This window comes from Labrus bergylta, chromosome 2, assembly GCF_963930695.1.
Source record: "Labrus bergylta chromosome 2, fLabBer1.1, whole genome shotgun sequence".
Lineage (NCBI taxonomy): Eukaryota > Metazoa > Chordata > Actinopteri > Labriformes > Labridae > Labrus > Labrus bergylta.
In genome coordinates, this window is record NC_089196.1 from 34395984 (window position 1) to 34409091 (window position 13108).

A 13108-nucleotide genomic window follows, 5' to 3' on the forward strand; every position below is an offset into this window, starting at 1 on the left:
AAGTACAGATTTTAAAAACTACTTTAAAAGTAAAAGTACACAAAAAACTACTCAATTACCTCTTCTATGTCTCGAGTGATGTCTATTTCCCCACTTCCCCTTTCACATCCTGAAAGTGATCTCATTTATCTTTACTGAATACTCACTGTTCCTCTCGTTCCTCCTCCTTTACCTCTCTATCCACATATATATTCTAAAATATTGGAAAACAGGTCACTTCCAACTGTTGTTTCTTCCCATATTTTCCACTCACATATTCCTGCCAATTCTCTTGAAACCAGCATCAGATCTAGTGCTGAACTGTTTCCTGTATGAATATTTGTTTGTGTTCCTCTACCATCATTTATACATACCAAGTGACTGTCTTCCTAAAGTTGCTCTATTATTTAGTATGCGTCTTTTCCCTCCCCACAATGTGCTGTGTGAGTTCAAATCTCCACTCCAGACCACATGGTTTTTAGTCTGTCCCTGTATTTGCTTTCATTTGATGAGATCTAGTTTTATTATAATAATTGATAATAGTTGTCTGTCCTACATCCGTCCACATTTCTATGAGTATGAATCCTCCCTCTCTCCCTTTACTAACTGCTCTGAATGAAAGATTTCCTTTAATAAATGTAGCACATTCTCCTCCCCCCTCCCCCATCACACCTAACAGCAGAGTAATTGTTAATTCTGAAATCTAAGTGACTTTACAACCATGTTTGTTGCACACAGATAACATCTGGTAATCTTGGTAATGGACCTATAAATGGTTAAAATTCTTTGAAAAGCTCATTGCGTTTCATTGTAATAAAAGAACCATGGTGGGTCTTTTGCTATCCTATACATGATGTTTCTTGACGAGCCTGGGCATTGAGATCATTTCTCACTTCCTCCCATGTCAGTTTGTTCATGTTTAGATGATTTGCTGTCACTTTTACTAATATTTGTTTTCTTTCAGTGTTTGATTTTGTTTCCATTGTTGCATTTATGACCCCTGCTATGAATGTAACCAGTTTCTTCAGATCCACGCACACTTTCCCTTCTTCTGTTTGTTCTGGCTGTTTGTTCTTCTGGCCTTCATTTGTATCTTCCATCTCTCTCCCTCTCCCCTGTTTCACCACCTTCACAGCTTCTGCATATGTGATTGTATTGTGCACTCTGACTTGTTGAACCTGCACCTCCATTTTCATCACCTCACATATGCCACACTGTGATTTCCTCCACAGTTACAACACTTTGGTTGCATACCTGTTTTACACTGCTCATATTCATGATCCTCCCCACACCTTGCTCACCTTCTCCTTCCCTTACATGTCTGAGCAGTGTGTCCAAATCTTTGACAGTTAAAGCATCTCATTGGTCTGGGTATATATTCCCTTACATTGTAGGTCATATATCCCAACATAACTTTCTGAGAAATTCCTTCTCTTCAACCCTGATTTCCCCACTTCCTCCTCCAGATCGTAGTTTCCTTTGTTTCTTTATACCAACGAGCTCAAAAGAATTGCCTCTTTTGTCTCTGGTTCTCTCACTTCCCTGACTGATCTCCATACTGTCCTCACTTTTAATCTCTTCTGAGTCACCCCATTCTGGTCTGTTCACAGCATAGCTGTGCCTACCCGCGATAGCTTTCACAGATCTGTTGAGTTTCCCCGTGTCATCCAGGGATATCCCTCGCCTCCGATTTCCAGGTGTCAACCGTAACTTTTCCTGTGTTAAATCAGCAGATTCTTCATCTAATCTTACTTTCAAACTCTTAACCATGAGTTTGTTAAGGTGCTGTCCAACCCGGCTACTACACTGAGCATGCGCCTGTTCCGCGCGGTTCCCTCCGCCCTTCTGCTGTCTTTTCTTCTGTGTTTCTTTGTTTTTGTCCCTCCCCTCGGCCTCCGATTGGACGAGGCGGCTCTGTTCTTGCTCCGCATTGAGCAGACAAACTGTCCATCAAATAAACAAAGCTTCACAGGAGCAGATAATCTGTCAGAAAGTTAACTCATTCTATAAACATAAAACCAAGAGTATTGATAAAAACACAACAATCAATAAAACCAAATCACAAATATCACATATTTATTTATTTTATTCAAACACAGCATGAATAAAACCCAAAATATAAAAACCTGCGTAAAAGAATGTGCAGTTTATGAATCATAAAAGCAACACTTCTGCCTTGTGACACATGCAGTCAGTATTTCAGCAATCCTAGTAACCTCTCTCTGCTGCAGACGGCCTCTTCTCAGTATCCAATCACTTTCTTGTACTTGAGGGCATCTTACTCCAGCATACGTTGAAACTACTTTCTTCTCTGGTGCCGTAGGTGAGGCTATGAACGAAGCTGGGCTCACTGTAGCAGAGGTGTGTGGTGGGCAGCTGGTGACTTATCATCAATGTCGCTCATGAATGATTCTTCTCTTGAATCTTCAATGTGGTAACTAAGTGAGGAGGAATCCTCCTCTACTCTCATCAGTAACAGTGAGCCGTAATAACTGTTGTAGCCACTTTGATGTGTGTTATTGTGTGGCTGGGTGGTAAGTTATGTAAATGTTGTCTGCTGCTACGTCACCTGCGCACCTGGGCACATGTGGTAATTAGTACAGCCACAGGTAGGGAGAAAAGGGAGACACAGGTGAAGGGGGATAGGGAATTAGTGAAAGCCACACTGTTTTTCAACCGTGGGAGTGTGAAGATGTCTGGATCCTAGTCTTTGTTTATGTTTGCGAGCTCGTTTTGTCTATACACCCGTCTTTTTGTTGGTGTTCTTTAAGATCGTTGAAATAAAACTTTCAAATATAATCAACAGTGGACTTTCCCTTTTTTACACACCATGAGTTGGAAATGACTTTGGATTCCCTCAAGTGGCATTTTTTGTTGTTACACTGCCACTAGAATAACAAAAGGTCATGTCATGTCAGTCAATATCCTTTCTATACTATTTGTAGTGGCAATTTCTTCAAGATTTTCGTACAACTGTCACTGAAGTAAGAGGAGCCAATTTGTTTGTTTCTGATGGATGTTCATTCAATTAAACGTCATCCTTCATGTTTCTCCTCTCAGCTCACATTAACCTTCATGCGTCACCTGAAACAGGTCAACACATTTCCATCACAGCTTCTCTAATGTGCACAGGCTCTGATAGCAGCTGCTGTGACTGTAATGTTAGTAAACAGCGCCCTCTGCTGGCCACAGACACACAGTGATAAAGTCATTCAATGGTACAGCACACTGGAGCCCTGCTTATTCTGAAATGAGGATTACATCAAGACAAGCAGTTAAATATTTAACTTTAATTAAACGGTCAAATATTCAAACAGAACAACGATGAAGATTACATCATGTTTGTCTACAGTTTAACTTTTAATATGTTTTTCATTCATTACACTGTGGACGACTTTAGATTAGATAGGCCTAAGTTTTATTGATGTTACAGTTTTAGAGAAGAACAGATCAACAACAAGGAGGAGGAAGCGTGGAGTTCAACAGGTGGACATCTTTATTCACCTCGTTGTTGTTGTTGTTGTTGTTGTTGTTGTTGTTGTTGGCTGCTACAATGAAACTCAACCCCACATTGAAGCCGTGTGGAGTGCCAGTATCAGCCAGCAGTGATTCTACAGCTGCAGTGAGACACGTTTGGCTGAAGGTTCAAGATCACTTTCAGTGTTTTATTACATGTTGAATAAAACTTTTATTTATAAGAAATGTGGGCAGTGTCATTTGAAACCCCGTTGCTATGGTGATAAACATTCTGTGGTGTTTCCTGTTGACGGGACTTTTAACTTTCACTTTCTCCAGTTGTGACACAGATCTGTTCTCCGTGTTGAAGGCAGAGTCCTGTAAAATATTATAATCCTCTGGTTGAAGGTAAGAGACTCTTTTCACTGTTGTTAAGACTCTCTGTTTAATTTAAGTGTCAAAAGAGCTGTAAGCTAACAGTTAGCCACCAGGTTCACTAGCTGCTCTTATGACAGTAGAAGAACAGGGATAGGCCTAAAGATGACTCTCAGTTAGCACGCAGGCTATGCTAACATGCTAAAATGCTAACAGAACAGAGAGCAGAGTGAGGAAGGGGAGTCTGTCCTCTTCAGACAGGACTGAGGGTCTCTGAGTGAGTTCAGTGTAAATCAAACTGCAGCTCTGACACATGAGAGGAGCTGAAACATGAGTCACACTGAGCCACTGTCAGCTTTTATTCTTCATGTGTCAAACACACCAATCATGAAAGAGTGAGTGTGATGTTCAGGAAGTGTTCACAGTCTGCAGTCAAAGTACCAAAGTACTTAGTTCTACGTCTCAGTTCAGCTTTGAGACATTTCTCAGAGTAAAGTTGGATCACTTTGACTTCTGTTGTTAAGATATTAGAAGTTAAACTACACAGTGTGAGTGTTGGACTGTAATCTGATATATGAGCACATTTTTATTCCAGATGTGTTCATGTGTACGATCAGGGCTGGACTGACTATCTGACAAACCACGTATTTTCATGAAGGGCCGACGCACCTTGTGACTGATAACGTTAACTTTTAACACCCGGCCCCTAAAGCAGGCACAGCTGTTCATTGATTGGTGGAGCTAGGTAGACATAAAGCTGCCCCCCCTCCCCCTTCCTCTTTGGATTAAAGGAAGTGAGTCAACATCAGGAAACCACTTCTACACTGAAAGAGGAAGGGGAGGAGGGAGGGGGTCCACTCTCTCGGGCTCACACTCACTGTGCACGCCATGTAAGCGGGAGGAGAGGAGAAATGACAGAGCATTCAGATCCTTATAGATAAGAAAACAGTAGTGAGGGTGAGAAGTTAAACCCTGAAGAACCATGAGAATGTTTATTAATGACATCATACATTTCTTCATACAGATAGACAGGTTGGATTAACGCTCACTCTGTGTTACCTCATAGCATGGCATAGCGGTCAAAACAGTGTATGTGCTCTCCGTCCAGCAACACCTGAAAACCAAGTGAAAGTTCCTACCTATAAAGAGTATCACCTTAACCCAAAGGTGACACCTGCTGGAACAATTTGTGTCTTACTCTTCATTCTCCTAAACATGGCTCCTACACAGACTATAATCTGGAAGTCATATCCATAATCGATGCATCCCTAGTTTTAACATATTCTTCTGCAGCAGTAGTATTAACATGCAGCCACAGGTGGAGGGGAGAGAAGTGTGTGATCACCAGGAAGTCAGTCAAAAGCTTCATGGTGGTTTTGGGGGATACTGCAGTGTTTGCATATCAAGGGGCTGAAAGGATGGTGTGTTCATGGATCACAGGACAGATTGGAGGGTCCAGTCCAAATACAGGACTGCTTATTTTTGTCCCAGTAAAGCTCCATGGAGGACAAGTTTAACTGTGAAGATTCTGAAAAGTTTCATATGAAGATGTAATAACTCTTTATTGATCATTCTTCTCAGAGTGCAGCTCTTCCAGCAGGGGGCGCTCTGCTATGGATCAGTGTGAGGACACAGAGGAGGGAGTCCCTCCCTCTAAAACCTCTCTGTGTGAGGAACATGAAGCTCTGAGGTGAGGATCTCTAACTGTCCATGACTCTTCTCCATGTCACAGCTCTGCACTCACATCTCTCCACCTTCATCATCATCATCATCATCACTGTCTCATCTGCTGCTCACAGTAACTAATAATGTTGTTGTTTTTGTATCAGGATGCAGGAACAGAGACCAGACTCTCCTGGACCCAGCTGTGTGTCCATGAAGAGTGACTGGTCTATAGATCGCTTTATTGACTTTAAAGATGGACGTCCTGCTGATGGAAGGTCAGAATTAAAAATCAAGTTAATGTTCTGTCTCTGTTGTTTAAAGACTCTTAACTTGGCTCAGAGTTTCATTATATATATCCCGTTGTTTTCTTGTGTAATATGTCCTGTCACAGAGTTCAACAGGAGAGCTCCAACGTTCACAGAGATCAATCAGACCAGCAGAATCCAACAGACCTGGACTCCATCTTTATGGTGTGTTCAACACACTGTTAATTAATATACTACCATTACAATAATTTAATGCTAAGTTATTGTTCTGTTTAGACCAGCTGACCTTCAGACTGACAGATGAACCACATGTTGAGTTCTACCAGTTTATATTAAATATCCAGTGTCTCCTTCTGTTCCAGCTGCTGGAGGAGAACATCATCACCTTTGTGAAGAACGAGCTGAAGAGAGTCCACAGGGTTCTGAGTCCAGAATACCCAGAATGCTTAGAGAGTCAGAGTGAGGATGAAGAGCAGGGGAGAAGCTGTAATGAGGCATTTTTGAAGATCACTCTGCACTTCCTGAGGAGAATGAAGCAGGAGGAGCTGGCTGACTGTCTGCAGAAAAGTAAGAACATTTTAACAGATTTAGTATTTTAGAAAAAGGACAAAGAGGTTTAAAGTTCCAAACTCAGATAGTCATGTAATCTATATCAGGATCTGTTAATTGATTTAAGTTCTTTCTTTATTCAGGAACGTTTGGTGCAATGTGCCAAAAAACCCTCAAATCTAACCTGAAGGAGAAGTTCCAGTGTGTGTTTGAGGGGATTGCTAAAGCAGGAAACCCAACCCTTCTGAACCAGATCTACACAGAGCTCTACATCACAGAGGGAGGGACTGGAGAGGTCAATGATGAACATGAGGTCAGACAGATTGAAACAGCATCCAGGAAACCACACAGACCAGAAACAACCATCAGACAAGAAGACATCTTTAAAGTCTCACCTGGAAGAGATGAACCAATCAGAAGAGTGATGACAAAGGGAGTGGCTGGCATCGGGAAAACAGTCTTAACACAGAAGTTCACTCTGGACTGGGCTGAAGACAAAGACAACCAGAACATACACTTCACATTTCCATTCACTTTCAGAGAGCTGAATGTACTGAAAGAGAAAAAGTTCAGCCTGTTGGAACTTGTTCATCACTTCTTTCCTGAAACCAAAGAAGCAGGAATCTGCAGGTTTGAAGAGTTCCAGGTTGTGTTCATCTTTGACGGTCTGGATGAGTGTCGACTTCCTCTGGACTTTAAAAACAACGAGACCCTGACTGATGTCACAGAGTCCACCTCAGTGGATGTGCTGCTGACTAACCTCATCAGGGGGAAACTGCTTCCCTCTGCTCACCTCTGGATAACTACAAGACCTGCAGCAGCCAATCAGATCCCTCCTGAGTGTGTTGACATGGTGACAGAGGTCAGAGGGTTCACTGACCCACAGAAGGAGGAGTACTTCAGGAAGAGGTTCAGAAATGAGGAGCAAGCTGACAGAATCATCTCCCACATCAAGACATCCAGAAGCCTCCACATCATGTGCCACATCCCAGTCTTCTGCTGGATCACTGCTACAGTTCTGGAGGATGTGCTGAAGACCAGAGAGGGAGGAGAGCTGCCCAAGACCCTGACTGAGATGTACATCCACTTCCTGGTGGTTCAGTCCAAACTGAAGAACATCAAGTATGATGGAGGAGCTGAGAGTCCAGAGAGCAGGAAGATGATTGAGTCTCTGGGAAAACTGGCTTTTGAGCAGCTGCAGAAAGGAAACCTGATCTTCTATGACTCAGACCTGACAGAGTGTGGCATCGATATCAGAGCAGCCTCAGTGTACTCAGGAGTGTTCACACAGATCTTTAAAGAGGAGAGAGGACTGTACCAGGACAAGGTGTTCTGCTTCATCCATCTGAGTGTTCAGGAGTTTCTGGCTGCTCTTCATGTCCATCTGACCTTCATCAACTCTGGAGTCAATCTCATGTCAGAAGATCAAACAACATCCTGGAGGTCTAAAGTATTCAGAGAAAAACCTGACCCAACACATTTATATCAGAGTGCTGTGGACCAGGCCTTACAGAGTCCTAATGGACACCTGGACTTGTTCCTCCGCTTCCTCCTCGGTCTTTCTCTAGAGACCAATCAGAATCTCATACGAGGTCTGCTGACAGACACAGGAAGTGGCTCAAAGACCAATCAGGAAACAGTCAAGTACATCAAGGAGAAGATCAGTGAGGATCTGTCTGCAGAGAAAAGCATCAATCTGTTCCACTGTCTGAATGAACTGAGTGATCGTTCTCTAGTGGAGGAGATCCAACAGTCCCTGAGATCAGGACGTCTCTCGACAGATAAACTGTCTCCTGCTCAGTGGTCAGCTCTGGTCTTCATCTTACTGTCATCAGAAAAAGATCTGGACGTGTTTGACCTGAAGAAATACTCTGCTTCAGAGGAGGCTCTTCTGAGGCTGCTGCCTGTGATCAAAGCTTCAAACAAAGCTCTGTAAGTGCTCACATAACTATCCAGTTCAAATGTAGTTCTCTTCATTCAGAAATAACAACTATAGTTTGTAATTGCTTTCATTTGTCTTCTTCTGAATCCTCTTCAGGCTGAGTGGTTGTAACCTCTCAGAGAGAAGCTGTGAAGCTCTGTCCTCAGTCCTCAGCTCCCAGTCCTCTAGTCTGAGAGAGCTGGACCTGAGCAACAACAACCTGCATGATTCAGGAGTGAAGCTGCTGTGTAGTGGTTTAAAGACTCTACACTGTTCACTGGAAACGCTCAGGTAAGGACTTATTCATGTGAAAGTTTACCGAATAAGCTTAAATGTACTTAGTTTATTTGATATTTTTATTAACTTACCAAACATATCCTCTTCAGGCTGAGTGGCTGTAACCTCTCAGAGAGAAGCTGTGAAGCTCTGTCCTCAGTCCTCAGCTCCCAGTCCTCTAGTCTGAGAGAGCTGGACCTGAGCAACAACAACCTGCAGGATTCAGGAGTGAAGCTGCTGTCTACTGGATTAAAGAGTCCACTCTGTAGACTGGACACTCTCAGGTTAGTGTGCTACTGATCCACATTATTCATCTAAGATCATGTTTTCTTGATGAATCATTTATTAAATGGGCCTTGGTGGTGGTTTAAAGTTTTACTGTATGTTTCCACATTAAAGCTGTAAAGCTCTGAGCTCGTTCTATAGCTCTCAGTCTTTTAGTCTGAGGAAGCTGGACTGGAATAAAGAAAGTTAAATATGAAGTTCTTTCCCCACCAACAAACAAACCATGGATAATGTTTGGAACATAAAGAACTAAAGAATCTTTATTTCAGATGAAACAGTTCAGAACTGTTTCTACATCACTGCTGATGTCAAAGCAGTCTGTGTGTTTATCTCACGCTCTGTCTTACCTTCACTATTTGTCACCAGAGTAAATATTGATTAGTATCAGATTATGAAGTCTATTCTGTTCAGCTGCATGGTTATGACGGGATGTTACTGGTAAAACAGAGAAGAATGGACCAATGGATGTTAAGCATATTGTGTGAGTGTGTGTGTGTGTGTGTGTGTGTGTGTGTGTGTGTGTGTGTGTGTGTGTGTGTGTTGGTGTGTGTGTGTGTGTGTAGTCTGTCAGGTTGTCTGATCACAGAAGAAGGTTGTGCGTCTCTGGCCTCAGCTCTAAGCTCCTCCCCCCTGAGACATCTGGACCTGAGCTACAATCATCCAGGAGAACGAGGAGAGAAGCTGCTGTCTGCTGGACTGGAGGATCCACACTGCAGACTGGAGACACTGAGGTACAGACAGACACACAGAAGCTGTCTCACTGTTTCTGAATGATGAACTCTGCTTCTTGTCTGATGCTGGATTTAAATGAAGATGTATGAAATAGATTCTGATCTGGTTTCTTCCTCCAGGTTGGACCATAGTGGACTGCACAGACTGAAGCCTGGTCTGAGGAAGTGTGAGTGTGTTTTCATTTCTCTTCATCAGAACACAGCAGCACATGTTGGAGTGTAGAAGAGTAAATGCTCTTGAACAATCAGACAGAGACTATGGCTTGTGAACAGAGGATTTGTTTATTTCTCTCAGAGAAGTTAATAACAATAACTTAGATTTATATAGCGCCTTTCATGAAACCCAAGGATGCTTTACAAAGTGTGTGTGTGTGTGTGTGTGTGTGTGTGTGTGTGTGTGTGTGTGTGTGTGTGTGTGTGTGTGTGTGGGGGGGGGGGGGGGGCGTAATGGGAGACAACAAGAGAGGAATAGAAAAACACAAACAGAGAAGAGAAAGGATAGAAACACTAGACAAACAAATGAAGGAGAAAGGGAGTGGGTGATCAGCTGAGGGGAGTGTTAGATGAGGCTGAATGCTTTGGTGAACAGATGGTGTTTGAGGAGGTTTTTAAAAATGACCAGGGGTCTCATTTATAAAAGAGTGCGTAAAATTCATACTAAAAATGTACGTGTGCCAAAAACCCAGAAATGGCGTGCGCACAAAATGATTCAGAGTTATAAAACCGTTCGTACGCACACCTGCACGCAATGTTCCCTTTATAAATCACGATCCACCTGGAAATGTGCGCATGTAGATTAGTCCCATGTTCCGCCCTCTACACGCCCACATTCAACCATAAACGGTCAATGCAAAGCAGCTCGTGAATGAAAATGCATCCAAACGAGGGGGCAGATCAAAGGTTTCCAGCGTTGGATCACGAAAACTGAAGTTTAGACAAAGAAACGAAACTTTCTGACCCAGAAACAAAGGAACTTGTGAATGAAGTGAAGGATAAAATGGACATATCGGTAGTTTGCTGCAGCAGGAGGATCACGAACTGAAGAAAATTCAGAGAATGACACCACGTCGCTGCTGCATTCACGCTGTCCTATGTGCCACCGTTCATCATTACGCACGAGTATATCTGCAATGTTTACATGTTTACAGGACCCACACTGATTTCTTCATATAGTGGCAGAGAGGACACGTCAGTCAGCATTCTCCCTCACTCTATCATATTATTAATCAAAGGTTTGATCAACCAACAAAAACTTTGAATTGTTGGCCACATATTTTCGTGGGCATCTCCGTCTGCACTGTGACTAATTATGATCAAATATATGGCTTAATGATCGTGTCAGAGATGCCCCGACTTAATGTCCACACTTGAATTATTTACAGAATAAATACATGCAGCTGATGAAGATGTGCAGACTTTTATTTTTTATTTTTATTTTATGTTTATATATTGTCATAATGAAAGTTACTTATTGGAAACGGCTCACTACATGTGCGATTATAGCCTAAATAAAACCATCGGTTTGAATGATTGTGATGACGTGGATCTGTCAGTAAAGTTTGATATTTAGTGAAATAGGTTTGCTTTGTTGTTAAGGGAGCGAGCATTCTGCAGCATAAATGAGGCGGTGGTGTATTCTGAAGCAGAGGGGGAGAGAGGAGTGGTTCTGTCAACACACACAACAACAGGTATCAGGTTTCTGCTGTGCACGTGTGATTTGTTGTGAATGGCGCCGGTCAGACACTACAGTGGGGATAGCATGGTCACCAATAAGGCAGGCGAGGGTCCAGTGATCACAGACTGGTGAGGATATCCTGATAGCTGTGCGAGAAGCTAACAGCTGATCGGCGGCTAGCGCTAACAGCTGATCGTCATAGATGGTGAGTAGCTGTCAGTTTACACAAACTGAAAGCAGCAGCAAAGTCGATCTGTTTGCAGACTGTTAGTAGAGGATAAGTAGGAGGGAGAAGCATAGATAGCACAAAAGAAACACCATTTTTGTCACGGATCGTGAAGCGGCGACATACACGCCAGCGTCCTCGCTCAACCGGAACTTTTATAACATCCCAATCATCCTTTTATGGGCAATCAACACACTGAGCAATTACAACATGTGTGCTATATGAAGACCATTTCCTAGAAGTTTCCTGGACAGACAACTGGTCTCTTAACAGGAAAGAGTGTGTGTGTGTGTGTGTGTGTGTGTGTGTGTGTGTGTGTGTGTGTGTCTTGTGTATCAGAACATGATCTTATGACTTGGCTAAATTCAGAGGTTAGATAACTATTGGTTTGTGCCTGCTGCTGTCCAGATTGTGTTTCTGTTATGATTAAACCTTTCAAACTACAACAGGATGAGGGCTGGAAGTAACACAAAGTGATGATAAAAGTGAGGGTGATGGAAACTCATGAGAGTTTAAATATGAAATAAAAAATGTAAACTGAATTAAAAGTGATAATCCAGTGAATAGAAAATCACCATTCATCACATCCAACAGAAATGTATATTTTACAACATGCAGTTTTTGTGACATTTCACATTTTGATGTTGGCTGCTGGCCGGCTGCTCGTAGTCGAGCTCGTGGAGCTCATCAACTTTAAAAACAGCAGAAATCATTTTTGATTTGACGTTCATTTTCATAAACATGTAAATATGCAGAGTCTCCAACATCAAGTTCTCTCCTCAAAAACATCCAGACGTGAATTCAGTGATGAAATAGAAACAGAATATCTTTAGAGACATAAGCTAGCTCTCCTCCTCGTCTTCTGGCTGTGCAGACAGTAAGGCACACAGCAAAGTCCACGATCACCATAGTACAGGCCAGCAGGAACATCCAACAACAATACACAAGTCAGCTGCAGGCCGCCAGGTGGCCAGGTGAGGTCGGGACGGCGTGGCCTACACCTTAGACAAGCAGAGAAAAACTCACAAGGACTGAGTCTTCATCTGTTTCTTCAGATTTTGATCTGTTCATCCAGTCCAGTTAAATTTACATTAAAACAAAAACATGTATGTTGTAGAGCCTAGATTGATGGAAAAGAAATGGTCTCCATGACTTCAGAAACACAGTTTAAAAGTAGTTAGACAGGACAAAGGGACGTGGCACACTCCTGCTGCCATCACATTGTGTGTGACAGTGAAAGTGGAAATGAGGCTCCTGTTTGTGCTGAATGTGACCTCTGAGGACAGAACAGTTGGAGACAGCAGATGGTTCATAGATTCTTTGTGCTGCACTTTGATTAGTCAGACTTTATTCACTGCATGTGTTTGTTGATTTGGATCTCCATTCTTCCTGGCTGCCATGGTAACTCCATTTGAACTTGATTAGAAGTGGATTATTACATTTCAGTGCTGTCAAACATCATTCAGTGCTGAATATGAACTGTAAGTTTGATTGACTCTCAGTAAGTAGGGGTGTAACGGTACACAAACATTTCAGTTCGCTACAGTTCTCAGTTTTGAAGCTTTGGTTTGGTACATTTTCACTACAGTAAAGGGACCTGATGCAACGCTTTTTTTTTCTTTATAGGAACATTTATAATTTCCCTTTTACACATTGGACTAAGTGCAGCATCGACAGTTCAGACTTGTACACCTGCTCAGGTTA

The 13108-nt window shown here is 42.5% G+C and overlaps 2 protein-coding genes across 2 annotated transcripts in view; one reads left to right on the forward strand and one right to left on the reverse strand.

Annotated features, from left to right (window-relative positions):
• The window catches only part of LOC109975750 (NLR family CARD domain-containing protein 3-like), a 393020-nt gene that overhangs the window by 91219 nt on the left and 288693 nt on the right, over nt 1-13108 (reverse strand). The window lies entirely within an intron of this gene.
• Nucleotides 6054-10912, forward strand: LOC136181128 (NLR family CARD domain-containing protein 3-like). The gene is made up of 5 exons (XM_065961550.1): nt 6054-6308; nt 6434-8222; nt 8329-8502; nt 8598-8771; nt 9336-10912. Exons 1-5 carry the CDS (start codon nt 6272-6274, stop codon nt 9544-9546), a joined length of 2385 nt encoding a protein of 794 aa, XP_065817622.1. The 5' UTR covers nt 6054-6271; the 3' UTR covers nt 9547-10912.

What these genes read in the sequence shown, in the direction of transcription:
- LOC136181128 (XM_065961550.1), top strand. Translation starts at nt 6,272, where the DNA reads ATGAAGCAGGAGGAGCTGGCTGACTGTCTGCAGAAAA. An exon ending in GGCTGACTGTCTGCAGAAAA is followed by an intron (nt 6,309 to 6,433) that starts GTAAGAACATTT and finishes TTCTTTATTCAG; the next exon opens with GAACGTTTGGTGCAATGTGC. An exon ending in TGTTCACTGGAAACGCTCAG is followed by an intron (nt 8,503 to 8,597) that starts GTAAGGACTTAT and finishes TATCCTCTTCAG; the next exon opens with GCTGAGTGGCTGTAACCTCT.